This window comes from Molothrus ater, chromosome 2 (genome assembly GCF_012460135.2).
Source record: "Molothrus ater isolate BHLD 08-10-18 breed brown headed cowbird chromosome 2, BPBGC_Mater_1.1, whole genome shotgun sequence".
Classification (NCBI taxonomy): Eukaryota; Metazoa; Chordata; class Aves; order Passeriformes; family Icteridae; genus Molothrus; species Molothrus ater.
This window is the reverse complement of record NC_050479.2, coordinates 98,378,535-98,399,165: the sequence shown is the minus strand read 5'-3', so window position 1 is coordinate 98,399,165 and position 20,631 is coordinate 98,378,535. Positions and strand designations below refer to the sequence as shown.

The 20,631-nt window shown below is 38.3% G+C and overlaps 1 protein-coding gene across 4 annotated transcripts in view; it reads left to right on the top strand.

The window, feature by feature from the left end:
- ALCAM (activated leukocyte cell adhesion molecule) overlaps positions 1-19,272 on the top strand; it is a 115,303-nt gene extending 96,031 nt beyond the window's left edge. For 2 of the 4 annotated variants that reach the window (XM_054518609.1, XM_036379806.1), the window contains exons 9-17: positions 4,546-4,658; positions 5,508-5,643; positions 5,719-5,852; positions 7,306-7,438; positions 8,129-8,167; positions 8,312-8,429; positions 10,263-10,388; positions 15,228-15,342; positions 16,947-19,272. In XM_054518609.1, the coding sequence (XP_054374584.1) occupies positions 4,546-4,658; positions 5,508-5,643; positions 5,719-5,852; positions 7,306-7,438; positions 8,129-8,167; positions 8,312-8,429; positions 10,263-10,388; positions 15,228-15,315 (887 nt within the window). In that variant the 3' untranslated portion in view covers positions 15,316-15,342; positions 16,947-19,272. The remainder of the gene's footprint in view (positions 1-4,545; positions 4,659-5,507; positions 5,644-5,718; positions 5,853-7,305; positions 7,439-8,128; positions 8,168-8,311; positions 8,430-10,262; positions 10,389-15,227; positions 15,343-16,946) is intronic. The other 2 variants (XM_054518610.1, XM_054518611.1) reach the window with 2 other exon arrangements.
- Positions 19,273-20,631: the final 1,359 nt, after the last annotated feature.

Below are 20,631 nucleotides of genomic sequence, written 5' to 3'. Positions count from 1 at the left end.
CCAAGAGTTGGGCATGTAAAACCTGAAAAGGTCTCTGTGCTGCTGCCTCTTCACTGCTGGATAGCAAAGGTTCCTTTGCTCTGATATAACCAACCCTTTGATTTTTCTCCAAGTCTATTGCATGTCTACTTTTACTTTCATAAATAATTACTCTAAAAAATGGCTTTCTCAGCTCAAAGTTATTTTTAACAAGCCTATTTTCCTGTGTCTTCCATTTTGTCTGCATATTCAAAGAGCTTTGCTATGCCAGAGAAACATGTAATTTCTAGACATGAATCTTCCCAGTGCTGGCAGCTAATACAGCTACTCAGAACTCAGAGCTGCACTCCAGTACCCTACTACTTCACTTGACTTAGAGTTCATTTTTTTTCCAAAATACCTCTATCTGCAATAAAGCCTTTTTTTCTAAATGAGGTGCAGTGGCCTGGAGTAGTTCTGTAATTCCTGAATGTCCAGACCATGCACCATCCTTAAGGTACTTCATTGTCTTTTCTGATGCTGGTCTGAAGCATTTCTGCAGTTTGTCCTTCACATACTACTTTCTAATGCTTATCAATCCTACCTTTTCTCCCTCTTTTATTCTATTGCTCACCTTTTATATGGATGAATATTCCTCTCTGTGGTGGCACACTAAAAAAAACTTGGTTAGGAGTCAGGGCTTTTCATTTCTTCACATCCAATCTCAGCATTTTAGATTTTTTTAATTTCTTCTTAAAAAACCCAACCACAAGCACAACAAAAAGCAGGCAATAGAATGATATTAATTAAAATCCTTTTAAGATAATTAATTAATTAATTTTAATATTTAAATTAATTTAAAATTAATTTAAATTAAAGAAACTATTTCTAGTAATTTGTTAAATTTCAACTGTAGTGTCTTTTCCCAAACCAATTTTATTAAGCATTATAATGGCATTGATTTATTTTGGTGTCTATGTAGGGAAAGTTTCTTGCTGGTATCAAAAAAAACATTATTATACCATAATCCTTAAATATTTCTTGTAGATAATACCAAGTTCCATTTTTCCAAGTTGACTGTAAATTATGAGACTTACAGAATGCTGAAAATTGACATTGAAGCATCAGAGTTACCCGTAATGCTTAGGGAAATTATTTATGAAGGAAATCGAGGGGGGATGAAAGATTCCCTGCCTTATCCATGGAACATAAAGGACAGACTGTACAACCTGAGCTCTTGGCCTTCAGAGCAGGATCTGTGCAGCCAGGTCCCAATTTAAAGTCCAGCAGAACTGAGTGCTCATGGCTGGCATGATTTGTCCCTCTACAGAGGCAGCAACAGAGCAGGATTGATGTTGTGGATTTGCGGTTTTTCACAGAGGTTGTAAATTCTCTGCCAGCTCTCTTTATTCAGTGAGTTTGCCCAGGGTCAGATGAGCAAAACTGGCAGGCAGGGGACCAGGGCAAAAGCTGTTTACAGCCACTTACAGAGGTGTAGAAGCACACCCTGGGTAAGGCAAAGAAAGCACCCAGCAGAAGAGGACAGGTATTTCTTCCCTCAGCTATAAAGAGGCAACTTTCAACCCACAGTGCCCTTTCATTATCTTTTGCTGTGGGGATTTGGTCTAGCTTGGTCTAGTGTTGGTATTCCTGGCCATGGCAGAGGGGTTGGAAGCCGAGGATCTTTTAGGTCTCTTCCAGCCCAAGCATTCCATGATTCTGTAATTGTTTCTGCACATAAAACCTAGTGTGGAGTAAGTAGGTCTGTGGAACTTCCTCTTTGTGATGCTTTCCTTTCTGCTAAAATGTGTTCTGCAAGCCATCCAGTAAATTTAAGGTCTTAGGAGTATAGCATTTGTATTTCTTTATAGATATTTTTATAGCCTTGTCTTGTCTTGTCTTTCAGTAAAGCCATTGAAAATACAGGGGAAGTCACCTTTTGAATGTTGCATGGAAAAATCTATTCTCAAGATACTAGGAGAAGTTTCCAGTTGTCTGCTGGTTTATTTATGGAGTTTAGACAACAAACAAGTGCCTGCATATGCAGGCACAGTATTCCAAATGCAGCACAGTATTCCATCAGAGGCCTCCTTTAAATGCTGGGAGTGTGTCCTAGATGTGCCACAACTTCCAAACGGAAACGTGTGCTCCAGTCTTGCCCGCTTTAATTCCATACCTCTCTCGCATGATGTGGTGATACGTGCAGAATGCACTGTTTGTCTCTTCCCTGCCCTACTTGGTATGCAAAGACAGCACTGAAATCAATGCAAGACTTCAAATGAGACCACATTAAGAGCTAGCATATACTGAAAATGGTGCCTGATGAGGAGCTTGTTTCTGAAGAGCATTTCAAAGCCAAACATGAAATGTACAGAAAATTCTCTCGGAAAAGTTTTTCTTGCAATGGAGACAACAATTTGGTTTTGATAGTCTTCTATATGCAAGAAAATGTTTTCTCCTCATACTTATGTACCAAAGTGAGATTATTTATTAAGTAGAGAGGTTAAGATAACTACATCACATTACTTTGTGGACCTTACAGATAAACTGGCAGAAAATTAAGCTAAATCAAGTTGTTCACGTAGAGCTTCTAGAGGGGATCCTATGTTAAACAGTTGCTTAATTCTGTCTTGCCTTGTAAGTCATATAAATACTGCTCTGAAATATGTAGCTCATCTCATGCCCTCTACATTTTCCTGAACTGCTATAGCAACCAAGACCAGTGTGGGAGGGATTGTAGTCCCAGTTGCACCACACAAAGGGGCCAGCAGGGCACAGTCAGTCTACCCTGGAGGAAGACTGGGCTGAAGGATTGCTCTGGGCTCAGTGACAGTCTTGTCTGAGATGAAGGCAAAAACTTCCATGAATTTTTGCTTCCTATGGGAAATATAAGAGGAATGCCTTCTGAATGGCCTTTGGTGATCTCTTAGGTTTGAGGTGCTATCTTACTTCAAAGAACAAAAGGTTTAAGTACGTATCAAAAGGTTTAAGTACATGTAGAATGAAATTCTTGAGGGGAAAAAAAATAATAGCTTTTTCTTCAACCACCCTCTGCCCTGATGGAATGTGTTTTAGAAGAAACACATCCCATACACTATCGAAATCTATGTACTGCTCACTGGAGGAGTCTTGTTATTTTATTTCTTTTTTTTTTTTTCTTCTGGAAGCCACAGGAGAATAGTTGGATTCCATTTACTGGTTTCAGGAGGGAGGATAGGAAATCCCCATAGGAATACAGAAACAAGATGCCATTTTATCTCATCAAGATTTTTGACTCATTCACAGATGAAAGTACAGGTCTTGTGACCTCTCAGAAAAGACATTGGGCTTGTAACACAGATAATAATGCTGCAGACCCGTAGTACAGGCTGAGCCCTAGTTGTTCTCTCAAGTTCCACCTTTAATTACGATGGTGTTCCCAGGGCAACCACTGAATGAAGCCAGTAGTGAAGTTCACTGTTTTGTTAAGGAAAACTCACTTTCCTCCACTGTTATTTTTGTCTCAAGCTTTTTTTAAGCTCTGCTTAAAAGCCAAAAGGAGGCTTTGCAGCCCCTTTCCAGCAAGTACTATATTTGAGATGAAGTCATGTGTGCTTTTGACTGCATGTGTTTGTGTGTGTGCGCACATCCGTGATAGTCATTCAATCAGGCAGCTTGGCTTACAAGCAAGGCACTGTCAGAGGGGAAGCAAAATAAAGATTGGCAAACTCTGCTTTTCTTTCACTGTAGGATTAATTTTCTTTTAAAAATGACCAGCCCACCAAATCCTTACACAAGAAAAATCCAGAGCAATGTCTCCTGATGTTTCTGTTACTGGCTTTCACCCTGCCTTGTGTCAAACACAGCTGTCCCTGACTGCAATTTCCCTTGAGCTTAAATATGTCAGGCAGAGCTTGGACTCTTTTTCGAGGTACACAAAAGTGGCATTTTAAGTCACAAATAAGAACAAATAAAGGGCTTCATGTGCAGTTCCCCAACCCTGTAATTTAGACTTCTCACCCCTTCAATCAGTATCATGTCTCATACACCCTCTTTGACCTTCTTCATCCCCTTCATATTCTGAGGGTGAAAATCCTCTAGTTTTATCACACCAAAGAAAGGCACCCCTTGACCCTTGCTATTCTCTCCACAATTATTATGTAGGATAACCTGTCCCCACCTGCACTAGTCCTCCCCTGAAGATGCATTTCTACCTGGCCCATAGTAAGCTACCCTCACAGCATTCTGTGCATCCCCTTCTGAGATGCACATACTGTTATGTGAAGTACTTCTTCAGCTTCTTGTGCCTACTCTGTCATTCTTTCAGCAGAACAAGGTGGAAAAAAGTATCCATTTGTCTAGTGATTAGTGAGGTTTTGCTTTTCCTTTTAGCCTATAATTACAGCAAAAATATGAATGTTCTGCAAGGCCTGTTTTTAGAAAAATTCTCTCATCTCCCTTCCTTGTAAAATTGACTTGAATTTTATTGAAGAAACGAAATCTTGAATTTAATGAGTGCAATTAGTCACATTTTATTTTCTTGATAAGCCTGTGAAATGGGCCAGGCTTTCTGAGATTAACTTTTTACAAATGTTCTTTCTATCCCAGATCTGGATTTGCAGCTTACTCCTAGCGGAGAAGTCACAAAACAGATTGGAGAGGCCCTGCCTGTGTCATGCACAATTTCTTCTAGTAGAAATGCAACTGTGTTTTGGATAAAGGTCAGTAATTCATCTATTTCACACTCCATCTGGGTGTTCACCTCTTTATGTTACTGCTGCTACTTCAGTGTTTTGGAAGGAAGGAAGGAAGGAAGTTGTTCATTGGGCTTTTTAAAGAATATTGTTAAAATGGGTCTTACGCATGTGGTTAAAATGAGATCTACTCACATTGATGACTGAAAATCAGTTACTGTAATTATCAGCTCAGCTTCCAAATGGAGAGAATTAAGGCATATTGTAACACAAATACAACTTCTGTGAAATGGTCTATACAAGGCCCTTTGAGAATAAGGTTATTCTAAGAAGAAAAGCCCATTTAGCGTAATTTTGGTGTATTTTTCAGAGGTTTGCTTGATCTTGGTTCTGATAAACATAACAAAAGGGCAAGGCTTGAAAGGCTAGATGGTGAAAAATGTAGCTATTGAAGAGGTGGCTTTATACAAAACCTGTAGTGCTTGAAACTTATAGTAATGAAGCTTAATGGTTGTTTATGAGCATATATTGATCTCATAAGCCTGGTCTAGAGGAGGGTTACTTGTGTCTCAAATGTTTTATCACTCATGGTCTTGGCCAACCTACTAGAAGAGCTCAGAGCTAATAACTGATCCCATCTGTGCTCTTGATTTAAAAGCAAAATTGTTCAAGAAGAAAGGAGATGGCTTCTATAACTCTCCATCAGTTTCCACTTTTCATGTTGTATATTCAAATGTACTTATTAATGGGGAAACAGCTTAAAAAAGTGAGGCTCTAATTTTCCAAAGCATGTGAAAACTTGTGTTGATAGTAGTCATTAAGGGGTTAATTTATTGCGAGTCCATCTCTGTCATTTCTAACTCCTGACTTTATCAGGACAATACCAGAATGCAAACAAGTCCATCATTTTCAAGTCTTCAGTATCAAGATGCTGGAAACTATGTCTGTGAAACTACTCTACAGGAGGTCGAAGGACTGAGGAAAAGACAGACACTTAAACTTATTGTGGAAGGTAAGCAAGCAGATGGTTACAATTATTAATTGTTAATTTTAAATAAAATGGTTAACTGTTATACTGTTCTTGTAGGAAAACCTCAAATCAAAATGACCAAGAAAACCAACACAAATAAAATGTCTAAGACAATTATCTGCCATGTGGAAGGTTTCCCCAAGCCAGCAGTGCAGTGGACAGTTACGGGCAGCGGAAGTATCCTAAATAAAGCAAGTATCTTTCTTATTACTTTATTCACCAAAAACTACTGTATAGGAAGTGCAAATTAAAATCAAGGAACATTTTTGAGGTAGTGAGATCGAAGAAAAGTCTTTTTTGTTTATGTAGGAGAAGGTTAAGTGGTAGCTGTAGCTACCACGTACTTACATGGATGATTTTTTTTATGATAAAGCCTTTTTGAATAGAACAGGTGGTAGCAAAGGAGATTCACTGGCTACAAGCTGAAGCTGGAAGGAAAAAGAAAAGGTTACAAATGAAATATGCATTTTTTAATTGAAGGTACTTAGTCATTTTATCTGGGTAATGTGCTGATTTTGCCATTGCATAAAGAATTTGCAAATAATGATGGAACTGTAGAACTTACTTTAGAAAGCAAATGGGCACTTGATGTAGGCATTAACTGAGTGAAATGTAATGAAATTTGACATCTGTGAATCAGAAATTACATTCATTATAATTCCTTATGTGCTTTCCAGCTTTTATCCTAATATTTGTGGTTGTTTTTGTATGGTTATACCTGTTGTTTCTCACTGGAAACAGAACGATTATGCATTCATCCTGAGGGATAAACAAGAAGAACTCCTATATATAGCAGGGAAAATACCTGGAAAATATGCAAACTGAAGTATTTTTATATGGATTACCAAATCCCATGAAAAGCATTGCCAGATTTTGCCTTAGCAGGAGAAATAAATGAGACCTGTCCACAGTCAGTGGCTGGAAGGAGAATGTAGAGTGCTGCTGGAGATTCCATTACATTTCATTAGGTTTTGCTTTGAGCTACAGAAATTATGTGTAGCTGACAAAATCGGTCCATTTACTTGCAGGTATAGGACAGGAATTGTCTTGAAGCTATATAAATGATTGCAAATAATTTTCTCTAGGTGTTACATTAATCCAAGAATGATGTGCAGCAAATTTAAGGAACAACACATTGATATTACAGTACAGATACTGTAGGTGCTACTAGACGCATGTAGCTTGGCAAAATAATGCTTGGTGGGGAAATAGCTTGGAAAGCTGGAAACTGGAAAACTTGGAACAATTATTCCCCTTAGAGTGGCATAAATGAGAAACAGCAAGATGGAAAAAATTATACCTTAGAAGTTTGAAATTTTAAGAATTTTTTCACTTGGAATATTTTTTTAAGTACTTGAACTAAAAGCAAATACAGAATGTTGTTAATTTTTCAGAAAAAAACTTTTTTATCATTGGTCTTACAGCGCACACTGTACTATCTATAACTGGATATTTTGGCTAACTTTTTCTTTCAAGTATTCACATCATAAAACAATGTAGTATTTCTCTTGCTGTTGTTTGGAAAACTGAAATATTAGTTGAAAGTTATTTCCCTCTGACCATTTTCACTGTGTAATACAAATGATGCGTGTATTGTTCTTTGTGTTTTTAAATGATACTAATCTTCATTTTTCACCTTTTCAGACAGAGGAGACAAAATATGTTAATGGGAAATTTTCCAGTAAAATTGTAATTGCTCCTGAGGAAAATGTAACTTTAACTTGCATTGCAGAAAATGAGCTAGAAAGGACTGTGACCTCCATGAACGTCTCTGCTAGTGAGTGTCCTCTAAAGATAATTTCTTTAAAGTTACAGTTTCTCATAAAGTACCCATACATCACACTCAAATGAAGAGTAGGACTGCATAGTAATGTTAACACTAAGATATTTAACCTTTTTGTCTTAAGTCAAGCAATTGTAAATCCACTCTGGATCAGTAGTACATAAAATTTATTGATAGCTTTCTACAATAAGCCACTTAGTCTTCATGACTTTCTTGGCTAGCTACAAAAGTAAACAATATTACAAAATAATAGTACAACATAATAGTATAAAATACTGCAAAGTAATACTTCATTTACTAGACAGAGATATTTATTTATTACAAAATTTAGAATATCTCTTAGTCCCTAAATTACAGTTTATTGGTATGACTTGACTCACAACAGAAATCAGCCATACTGGGCTTCAATAATATATCATGATGAAAGGTAGTGAGAAGCTATGGAAAGGTAGGACAGAAATTCTCAGTCAGAAATATTTTTGATTTGAATATTACAGGTTTAGAGTAAGATTCTTCTAATGTATATAGTATAATTACAAAGGAAAGGCTTCTATTTAAAGATGGGATTAAATATCTTGCTTGGAAAACACTGTTGCAGTTTCTATTATTGCTGTAGATAGGTAATTGAAGGTGATTTTTAGGTCTGTGTTGTCTTTAATTCAAGTTTAACATTTTTCATTTCAGTAAGTATTCCAGAATATGACGAGCCAGAGGACAGAGGTGGTATGTATGGTTTCCTCTCTCTTTTTTTATTCCTTTTTTTAACTTTCTAATCCCTTTTTCTGTTTCTGGTGAAAATTCTTTAGAAATGTTGCAATGCTTTACTTTATCATAGGTCATCTCATTAACTTTTCTTCTTTGCTTCAGATGACAATAGTGAAAAGGTTAACGACCAGGCAAAGCTAATAGTGGGAATTGTGGTCGGTCTTCTGCTGGTTGCTCTGATTGCAGGTGTTGTCTACTGGCTCTATGTGAAGAAATCAAAGTAAGAATTTTTTGAAAGTTTTATACTAAGCTGGAAAAAGAACAGTGATACAAAGAGATGTATGTTTACTTGTTTTCCTTCCTCGACAGCATTCCAGCTTTCTGGAGTGGGGAAAAGCTGTTATAGTAGGTGCACTTGATAGCAAAAGGAAACTTGGTACCTCTGATTGGCTTGTCCTAATGCTAAATGGGACTCATCTCCTGGAGGTGGGGTTCTGAGATTTTCATAGATCATAGTAGTTATGAGGTCCTGTTTCCTGACAGCCAAGTCTGTGCTGACTCCTGCATCTAAATATAGTACTTAATTGTGGAACTTGATGTGTGGAAGTCTGTCTGGCTGTACTGCTGCTAGAAACTGCCTTCATTTAGAAATTAGCTACCTTGTTTCCTTTGAAAATGGAATAACACACAGAATAAGACTCAACCATCTCAGGGAGAGGAGAGATCCTTACTTGTTTCTTTGAGGTTTCTGAAATAAAATTGGTAAAAATAGAGCTTCTGTTGCTGAAAAAATCTAGGAGCTCTCATCCCAGTCCAGGTTTTATACATCATAGGCATAGAACAGCATTTTCCATTTTCAACTTTCTTCCTTGTCACAGAGGCTCACTTCTGAAAATAGTAGGGAAGGTGTCAAGAAGTGACCATTTTGCTCCATCCTTTTGAGGCTGGCTATTACTGTGTGCCCCATTTGTTCTTGCCCCCATACCTTTATCTCCAGGGAGAGCTGAGGGCAGTCAGAAGCAGCCTTGCTGTCTGACAGCTCTCACAGCTGCTCCTGAGCAGGGGAGGTTAAGTGGCTGTGCATAACCTGCTCCAATCAGTACAGGTGTAAAAGCAGTCTTAAAGTTCAGTTGGTTTTAGTATGATCTTCCATTAAAATTGAACCAAATGAAATCTAAAATATACTAGTGGGATTTTACTGTGAACAAATGTGTTTTCACTGATGTGAAAGTGCAACAAGGAATTCTCCATCTGCTAAGAAATGCTCTTTTTTTTGGATAATATATAAAGACTTTGGCTCAACCATAACTGATCAGGTTTTTGAAGTTTTCCAAATATAGAATTGTTATAAATTACCCATGCACAGAACCACACTTGGATACTATAAGTTTTTTTTTGTTTTTTTTCCCAAAGCTTATGCTTTTTTTTGTACAATATTAAAAGTAACAACATAGTGCTCTTCCTCCCACACTTTGCTACTGTTGCAATAATGTCTAAGATAACTTTGTCATTCCTTTTCGAATGTGTGAATGTGGAGTCATGAACCTGTGGTACATTGCTTTGGGTTTCTTTGGGTGAGGTGGTTTGAGGGCAGAGAAGGTAAAATATCTCTTCTTGCACCATTGAGTAGTGTGGGGAGAGCTGACAGGAATCATAGAATATAGCATGAGATGAATTTATGAATTACAACAATTTTTTCTGCTTCAAAGATAGGATATGGCATAATCTAAATGGACACCAATTCTTTTCCTCATGCTCAGCTTCTCTTCCTAAAGCTTAGAGGAAAAATTAGACCTAGAATTGATTAGACAGGTTCACTGGAAACAAAAATGCCTTTATAGTTAAACAATAGTCTCTGTATTTGACACATGGTTGCTGGCTTGCAAACCCCTTAATTGATGTATCATCATTGACAATCTCCTGTTCTCTGTATATTTTTAAATTGATCTGTTGCTATCCTCCCTGTTTTCTGCACACCATATTTGCAGGAGCAAGCAGAATGTCAGTACCTATTCTGACAAAGTTTTCTTTATGAATCATAGCCTAGCAATCAAAGTAGACCTTGCAAAAAGCAACTTACACCTCTGGACATAACTCCCCCATCTCCATCCAGGCCAGCAGGTAGCAGTTATCTTTTGAACCCACCCTTGACCAGTAACTCACCTAATCTCTATCCCCAAAGTGACGCCAAAGGAAAGTCTGAGAAGGCAGCAGCACAGAACTTTCCAAGTCTGCCGAGGCAAGAAAAACATTACTTTTTTTGTTATTGGTGTTGTGGTTTGTATAATCTTCTATTGTCTTGTCATCCACACTAAGTAGGAATTATACTTGTAGCCTTGGAGTATATTCACAATAAATCACTTGTACAGTTACTCACTGCCCCAGCTTCACTTGATGGAAAAGCTGATTATTGCCACATATTCTTTTCAGTGTGAATATTATCCCATAAATCAGAGACTCATCTGTATTCCACATCCTGCATCCAGCCTCCTCTTGAATAAAGACTCGAGGCTACCTACCCCAGCATGCCTTGTTTCTCCTTCATCTGAGCAGAAGGCCAAACAGTTGTTCTCTGCAGATTTCTCCTTTTTCCAAAAAGGATGTTGTAAACTATTCTATACTGAAGAGAATATAACTCAGCACTTTAGAATATTTGTAAATTTTTTGTGTCACGCATCAGTTGAGAGATTGTAGGACACCCACGTTTGGTAAATGCTTTGTATATGAAATTTTCACCTTGCCAGAAACAGCTGAGGGTACAGCAGAAATGAAAGATTCAGAAAGAAAATAGTGCACTCAACACCCTGTCCCCTGCTCTCTAGTCATGGAAGTTGGCTTGTAGTTGGACCTTGGCCCCATTTTTTTCCCTGTAGTTGGGAGGTGCCCAAATCTCAAGTCACATAAGGCTAGATCAACGTTAAACTGGTTCAACATCCAGTGAACATCATTTCTGCTGAGCCAGATGAATCACAGCAGCAGTCTTAAAGTTGTTCACACTCAGAGCATATCGAACTCTTAGAATGTTTCTTAGGTCACAGTAATGACAAAGGTTATTGGCATCTCTGAAAGTGAACACTTGAAGCTTAAAAGTTCTGCTTTTCTGATACTTTATAGCAAACAAGCATATGAGTCAGATGTAGTGGGCCCATCACTATGTTTTCAACAAGACTCAGCATTTGTATTGGTTTTCACTCAGTTCCCTTTCAGAGAAAAGACATAGTTACCAGATATCTCTGAAAGAGTCAGCTCATAATACAAATCTAATACAAAAGTGACACAAATTAAAAACAGTCACCCATTTCTTGATGACTGGAATATTTTTCTAATATCTCTGTGGTTTTTCCTACTGATGGACATTTAAAAATAATTGGAGGAAGTGGAAAGCAAGATTGGAGTAAATAAGGAGGTTGCAGCCAGTCCAGATTGGGATGTGTAAAATCATTTGCTCCTAGAAAATCATCTGCAACAGTGCTGTTGAGTGTATCTTTAAGGAAATTCATGGCCCTTGGTTTAGCACCCAGAACTACACAGATGTGTATATCTTACCTGTCATTACCACAAGGTTGGGTAACAAGGACAAACAGCACTGCACACATTCTTCCTTAAATAGTGTTGAGGGCAAGGTCTAGACTTGTGAGATTAAAAAAGATCAGAAATTAAAACCATACAGCAATTTTTGGGTCACCTATATGTAGTCTGTATTTACACTGCAGCAGGCAGAACAATTATCATGGAAAATGGTCTTCATATTACAAACAATGTTATGAACAGTATCTGAACAAGATCCATGAAAATAGTGGCCTCACAGCACACACACTCCAAAGAATGCTAAAAATCTCACTTTGGTACTACTTACAGAGAGATTTTGATTAGGATTCCCTGAGGATAACGATTTTCCTGAAGAGCAAGCATAGATAAATATTAAATACGTGTAATAATTTTAGTAAGAGCTCAGAATGATCCATGATTTACAAATTAGTTTAAAGGGGAAAAAAATAAGAGTGAGTAAACGCATATTTATACAACCAACTTCTCACTCTTCAGAACAACACTATCAAAAGTGTGGGCTTTTTTTGTGGAGCTGTAGATAATGACAGTGTGATAGTGCTCCAGGTCTGGGTAAAGTGAGCTGTCTTCCCTTTTGGGCAAATCCTTGGGACTATTTCTATATGTTCAGACTCCATTACCCAGCTACTCAAATATTATGAGGAAGTCGATCTTGAGTTGCAGATGGAGCAAGCTGGCAGGAGTTAATGCACAGAAAAAGTGCATTAAAAGGAACAACTGCTGTTGAATGTTAAGCTGGACAAGGGCCACTTGTCCTGTGCCTGAAGTCCCCTCAGAAAGTGATGGAACCCATGTTTTGAGACGTTTCTGTTACAAACCCAAGCACGTCTGTCGAGCCCTGGGACTGGTGCCGTGCCAGGGGCTGCTGCTCCTCTGCTGTTGGCAGAGCCCTGCCTGGGGACCACACCTCCAAGCAAAATAGCTCCTGCCTCTCTTAATGACACTGTTTAGATAGCACTAAAAAAGGCTGCAGCATTGTTTGTGCTGAGGTGGTGATTCTGCCTTGATAATAGCATTTGGGGAACAAAAAAACAGGTCAGCAGGATCACTGAACCATCATAAATAAATGGCTGCATTTCAGTCTCAGGCATTGAGAATCGAAATCTATCTGATTGTCAGACATGAAAAACTGCTGCTGCTCTCGTTTTAAGCAAGTGGTTTGTAACATCCTCCAAAAGAGTTCTGGAGCACCTGCCTCTTTCAAAGTTAGTGTTGCCCTTTAAGTCTCCCATTTTTGCCCAGTGTGGCTTTAGGGAAATAAAGGTGACATTTGATTTGACTGAATATAAAATTAAAATAGATTACTTTAAAAATCAAAACCTGATCTCGTTGCAGGATCTCCTGATGTTAGTCATTGAATGCTTTTAACCTAATCAAAGATGAGACAGTTCTCTCTGCTGTTAAGTGTCAGGTCATATGAGATTCAGTCTGATTTGGGCACTGTAAAACTGGTGATAAGAGGCCAAAAAAAAAGGATCTCAGTGAGCCATGCCAGTAGTCTATCCAGTCTCCAAGAGCAGACATTAGCAGTTATATGAGGACAGATGTGCATGGTACTGCTTTCTGACATCCAACTCACTTCAGCTCAGGTAATTGCCTAAGTCCAGATTCTTTCAGCTTTTCATCTCTTCCCCTATTGTCTCCGATTTTGTGAGACTTATTTATGCAAAAGACTCATTAGCCACATGAACAAGCCAAATTATGTGCTCAACCTAAACCAAACATGTTTTAAATTATAAACTTTTTTAGTTTTCAAGGGATTTTTTGAGGGGTTGTTTCTTTTTTGTTAGGAGTAAAGAGATTTGTGAAAGGTTATTGAGCCCACAGAAGGTCAGTCCCTACCGAAGCATTGAATTTTCTTCTTCATTGCATTTCATATCCTTCCCTTTTATTCATGTCATGTGTTTCAGGTTTTGAATACCAGGAAAAATAGAGTGTTACTGTGCAATAGAAATTTACCACTGTAGAACAAGTTACTTTGTAATACTATCTCAGCACTTTTAAAATTAAATTTGCCAGTAATGAAGAGGAGCTCAGATCTTTGCAGTAAATGGGTTTTCAGCATGATACCTTCCTGTCAGTCACACAGATATAACAGAGGCACCCTAAACCAACAGCAAAAGATAATGCAGCTTTAAAATATTAAAACTTGTGGCCCCTCAGGAAATGACCTCCTCTAAAACTGAAAAGATTTCAGAGGGGTCCCTTTCAGTGCAGCCTGTGGGATTTGGGATCCAGAATCCCATCCTCCCCACGGTGGAGAGCAGCATTTCAGTATCGCTCCCAGAGGTGGGGAGGGGTTAGGTGCATGTGCGCTGCCCCAGGAGCTTTTCAGAGCCAAGAACGCAGCTTCCCTGCCCCAGCAGCGCTGCTCAGGGTCCTTAGCCCAGGGCAGGAGTGGGTGCAGCCTTTGCTCAGATGGAGGATGTGCTCGGGAACGCTCCTCCAGCAACAATCCCGCTCCGCTCCGTGCGTTCCTGCATGGTGTCAGCGTGACGTGTCCCACTGCCCAGCCTGTGTCTTCATTGTACTCTGCGAGTCAGCGTCACTCCGGGTCTGTGCCCTGAAGCAAGGGTGAGCATATGCACCAGTCTGTCACAGCAGACCATACTTTTCTGTAGGGGAAGCAAATTATCTGCCGAGAAAATGCGGATACGATAATCTGCTTTGACACAAGGGATTTACTTTGTCCCACTCAAACATATTTGCCCATTTACATTTTAAAAACTGGGGCCTTCAAAATGTTATCACAGCACTGCAGGAATCTTTCACCTTGGCAGACAGTGAGGCTTCTCACAGATTAAATGAATGGCATAGTGGTTTTATTGTGCTAAGCTAAACTAAGCACTTAACTCATTAATTCATCACCACTACTTGCATTAAGACCTGCTATTTTAAATGAGGCATACCTCCTTTTTTCCCCCCCTCAAATAGTTACACAATCTCATCTTTACCCAAAGCTTGTCAGTCATAGCTAACACAGACCTACAAGCGAGAGTTAGATTTTTTTTTCAGTGGTGCCAGAATTTTCATGAATTTCTTCACATTTGAAGAGCTTCCGTTTGGCACGGGCTCTGAAGTCATTTACTACAAATACACAAAAGATTGCTGTGTTGATCAAGATATTTCAGCCACACTTGTAACGCTTTAGTATGCCTTAAAGCAGACTCGTGTTTATTGAAACAAGCTGCACAGTTACTTTGTCAAGAAACATGGATCTCCAGAACTGGTTTAACCTTACTAAATGTCTGCTAGCTCAGAATAATTCTGAATTCCTCAAGAGGTAGATCAACACACAGAGTCCTGCTCTAATATTTCCTGTGGTACTCACAGCAGTGGGAGATCTGGTGTCACTGGTCTATTTACAGACATATGCAAACCTGTTGCTCTGCTCAGAACAGAACTGTCAAAATTTTCTGTTCACTGTGAGGGGAGGAGGCAGCGTCATTAATATGAGTATGGAACAAAAGGCTGTAGACATGCAAAAAATTGACCTTCCTTTACATTGTAGGACAGCATCAAAACATGTAGACAAAGATCTTGGAAATATAGAAGAAAACAAAAAACTAGAGGAAAACAATCATAAATCTGAAACTTAAGAGAAAATGTGTCAGTCATCATTCCAGGTAAGCGTTTCATATTGCAGCATTAAAATCTCTCTGTCCACCATTTCTCTCTGGTGATCAAAGCTCTAGCTTGGTCTGGTGCTCACCTTCCAGAGATGAGGCGGTGGGGTCATTTTGTGGTGTAGTTTTAAGACAGACAGACTCAAGCTTTTGGCCAGTTAAGAATTCAGAGATTCATATACAAATATAAAAAGAAGTCTGACATTCAGATGGAACTTGATACTTGGCTTTATTTTAATGCATGTGCTTGAAGAAATGAAAATACAAATTTTATACTGTACCACAGTTCGTGTGTACGTATGTGTTTATATGAAGAGTATGTTTAGATAGAGTTCAGAAGATTTCAAGTTATGACTTGAAATATTTACAGGAACTTCTTCCCTTACTGAAAGCAACAGTTTCCAAGTCCTTGGTCACTTTTTCCATCATTAATGTAAAGTCATGAAACTTCCTTCCCTTAGAAAAAAACAATTCTCTTAGTCTAGATTTCACACACCTGTACTATGATCAGTTTTATCCTGGAAAGAGACACTGTGTGTCTCTTCACATTAGTATCAGGTTTGAAAGTTTCCCCCGCTGGGATCTGTATGAAGTAAACTGTTTACAAATGGTCTGGCAGATGCCCAAGCTCTGTGGGGAATTGCAGGAGCACTGCAGAGCACCAAGAGCACCACCCTGTGCTCACACATACATACACCACTGCTGCACCTCTCCTCCTAGTACCCAAAGGAGGGGTCAGACCATTTTTCTGGCCAGTTTAGGTCATTTAAAATTAACACTGTCTTAATACAAGAGTCTGGAAACAGCTAACCATAGAGGTTTGTTGAGTTAGTCATCAAATAGTCTTAAAAATGAGAGTATTACATATTCAGGGTTGCTTGCATTGTAAGCTCCTTCACAGGAAAGCTGTAGACAGCCCTGATTTTCAGTGATCTAAAGTAAATAGCACTGGATACCTTCTTGAGGTAGCAGGGGTTTAAAGCATATGGAATTATGTGGCATTATGATATTTCATATTTATATAACAAGGTTTCTTCTTTAAATGAATGCAACTGTCAATAATTTCAATATGTCAGTACTGTCTGAAATTTTCTAATGCAAGCCACAAGTTTTGTGTTAAGTATTTAGAATGTAATGGATTATACAGAGCAATTACAGAGTGTATAAAGAGATGCAGCATTGCTGTAGGCACTTTACCAACAATATCACTGTTTTACTAGTTTGGCAAAGGGAATTGGGAATACCAAAATTATGTCCTAGGAAGGATTTAAAGATGGAAAAAAAGTCAGTTTGGATTTTGAAAAAGTTGCAGCGTAAACACCCTGTGTGCCTTTGGTGCCATCTTCTACTCTGTATTCCTTCAGATCAGTAGATCTGCATAACTGAAATGAACATAAATCCATTACTTACCAGATAAACATACTGGATTTGCTGTGAACAGTACTGCAACAGTGATTCTTGTCATGAAAGAAAGTGTTTACTTTACTGAGCTGCAGAAGAAAGTACTTTTCATGTAGCTGTTTATTTACAGCATAGATACTGAGTAGTTATGATGGTTAACATATTTTAAAATATTTAACTGTCTTTATCTTTCATATTTTCAGAGAATACATATAGACCAATTGAAGCATGAACGTGGATTGTATTTAAACATATACAAAGAAGTGACAGCTATTCATGGTTCAAGTATTAAGCAGATCATACTACCAGGTTTTCAAAGGATTATAGACACAATTATCTCAAGCTAAAAAAACCCCACAAACTAATTTTGGCAACAGCCATGATAATAGGTCACCATGTTGTGTTCTGTTTGAAATATTTTTTTGTAAATGTCTGCACTGAAGATTTCTTTTTGTTTGCCTTTATGTAAATTTTTTACGTAGCTATTTTTATACACTGTAAGGCTTTGTTCTGGGAGTTGCTGTTAATCTGATGTGTAGTGTAATGGTTTTATTTCAATTGTTTTTATGACACCCTTTGAGCAGGTACATGTCTGATTCTGGTTGTAATCAGTGAGCCTCTCTGCTTTGTAGCAAGTACCTAGAGTGTAAGATTGTCTTAAAGAAAATGTCAAACTCCTTTTTCATTCTTTGAAATCATGGTAAAGCAGAAGGGTGACGGCTGTGACAAGAATACACTAAATTGTTAATGAAAGTGAACATTTAAAAAACCATGCAAAGCTAAACAAGCTAGAAGGGGAATAAAGAGTTTCCCTGAAGAAGTCTGTAGACATAGTAAGGAACACTATGAAAAATTCCTAGCCTACATACAGCTGGTGGCTAAAAAATCCTTTTCTTCTAGAGCAAGACATGCATTTTATTGATGGTTATCAGTCGTCTTTCGTGTTAGCATTAGGATAAGGAACTGGAATTCTGGATTAGTTTTGATTCCTTTATGTTATTCGCTGCCTTAAAGTACTGTACCTTTTCTTCTTTTCAGAGAGATACCAGTCAGAATTGGAAACTTTTTTTAAAAAGTGGTCATATCAAAGCTGCATTTTTTTCCCACAAAAATAGAATATATATATATATATATATTTTTTGTGTGTTTTTGTTAACTATGCTACAGATATTGAATGCACCTTGAGATAATTTTAGTGTTTTTAACTGGTACCTAATTTATCAAACAGTACATATAATTGTAACAATGAAATGTCTATGTATCTTTAGTTACATTCAAGTTTGTAACTTTATAAACATGTTTTTTGCTTGAGGGAATTTTTAGAATGGTACTTGATAAGAAAAGGTTTTAGGGTGAATGGCCAATAGAAAGTTGTACTTAAGGGAGATAAGTTTCATCTTATCTGGGAAGTTAGTTACTGGAAGCAGGTAACAGGCAGCTTTGATGGAGAGGAACAGTAGAAGTAAGCAGAACATCAGGTTTCCATTTACAAATATCCAGGGAAAAAGTAAGTTTTTATAGACTGGTAGGCAAAAATAAATAAATAAATAAAAGAAAAAGATGGACGTTAGGAAATGTATTTTGCCACTTTTGCATTATTTAGGGGGCAGAAAACACTGTTACTTGTAAATTTGTAAAATGTTAAATGTCTGGGCAGTAGTGACTGATGTCTTAATAAAAGCTTCCTGTAGTGCATTGGCATGGATTAAATACATAAGATGTCCTATAAACTCTATGCTGTATAAAATATTAGAGGGAAATCCTGTTATATGCCTCTAAACTTTAATTTGTTACTGTTTTATTTGGCAAAAAGAAAAAAAATTATAATCTTGGTCAATATTTAAACCAAAGTAAAATGGGGGAAAAACCAAAGTAATTTGTTTTGCATGGCTAAGCCATTCTGTTATCTCTGTAAATATTGTGATTTTTTTCTTTTTAGAATTTTGTTAAAAAAATTCTAAAATTTTTAAACACCTGTTTTTCGAAAATAAAACGTGAACACACAAAAAGTTACTTTATATATAAATATATCTTTTTCTTTTGGTGCAAGAACACTGCCAAGTGATACACTTGTTTTGTAAAAGTAAAAACAAATTCAGTGGGCATGACTCTGAACGGGAAACATTGTACCAGAGTCCTGTGAAGGAGTGTGCATCTACTGCCTCTCTTTGTTTATATCACTACAAATAATTCTTAAATACAGAGAGGAATCTTCCAAAGATAGGGAAAACTTCAAAGGGAAAGCATAGGGAAGGGCTGAAAATTTTCATACCACTGTCAGGGGAATATAGGGCAAACGAGAAGAAAACAAAGTCCTTCAACTTTCACAGCTACAGAAAAAGGAATATAAACAACTCCTCGCCTTTTGGGATTCTGCTTGATCTCCTATGCACTTTAAATCGTCAGTCTGAGGAGCTGGGTTTTTCACTGCTCCGAGTTCACTATAGGCAAGTTTCAAGAACCAAGAGTGCAAAAGAATTAATGTTTCTATCCATGCCTAAACAACAATAAAACTGAAGTATGTCTTCACTGGCTTGTGTGAAATCTCAGTTTACAAGAACACACGTGAGCCCGAGGGAAGGTGCACACCCAGAGCTCGAGCTGCTGCCTGTGGTCCTGCAAGTACACCCCTGTGGAGTCTGGCTCCCAGGAAAGGTCATGGGGTGATGGATGTGGGCTTGTGGGGCTTCTCCTGGCCCACAGCACCTGGGGAGCACAAGCACTTTCTCAGCACAAGCTGGTGCACAAAGCCTTGCCAAAGCTCATCGTGCAGGTCTCTGCTTGGGACCTGGACAAATAATTACTCTAGAGTGAATTTGGGGGGACCCTGTTCAAATCTGAGCAAGGACACCACAAGAGTTCAACTTCAGTTTACTACACACAGGAAGAAAAACAGATCCCTGCTCACAAATGGTTTAAAGCATGACAGGAGTCAATAGAGGAGAGCCCATCCTCTTGCTTTACAGTCAGGAAATAATGTAATTAGTGGTGTCTGTTCATGGCTGTGCAGGAAACTGCCACTGAGCTTGGAACAACCAGGGGGTTTCACTGCATGCTGCAAAGGCAGTATCCTGCCAAAATACCCATGGGCTTCCCAAGCAACTCTGGGAGTCCTCTGAAGCAATAATGTCAAAGCTATAGCTGTGCTGCAGTGGATATGAGCTACAGAAATGTGATAATGGTGTGGCCACAGGATGAGACCTTCTGGAAAGAAAGGAAAAAAGTAATTTGGGTCAGCACTATAAAAGGAAAAGCATCAGGGACATTTTGTACTGTTTCTGAGTACTACAGACCACCCTCTGCTGGAGGGCTTTACTGCACCTCCTGCTGCTGTGCTGCTGGGGCTGGCTCAGAGCCCAAGCAAGGGACAGCACTGACCCAGCTGCTGGCCAGGGGAACAAACCATCCACACCTCATTGTCCAGGATTTGCCAGCATCAACCCAGACGGTTTAGGCAATATGTTACAACTTTTTCTGGACACAGGGTTTTCATCCTGTCATGCCTTGGAAAAAATACACAAATAAGTAACTCTAAATTCTATATTGGTCATTATTTGAACATTACGAGAGACTAGTGTGAGTTTTATCTATACTGGTACTAGGCCACAAAGACATACAAAGAATCAATAAATCTAAATTTGTTGTCCTTTTTTTAGTGATAAATTTTGCCAGGGAATATCCGATATTCACCTAATAGCCTCAGCTGCTGGCTGTTGCAGTTAAATCTGATTTACTCGTAGTACCACATGTAGCTGCATATCTTCCTGTTGACTTCATATTTAGACAGCCATATGTCTGTAATTATCTTAGCTAAGATTAAGCAGTGACATATGAAATGAGATCATGACCTCCTGTGTCAACCACATCTGTGCAAATGTTTTCTGGGTT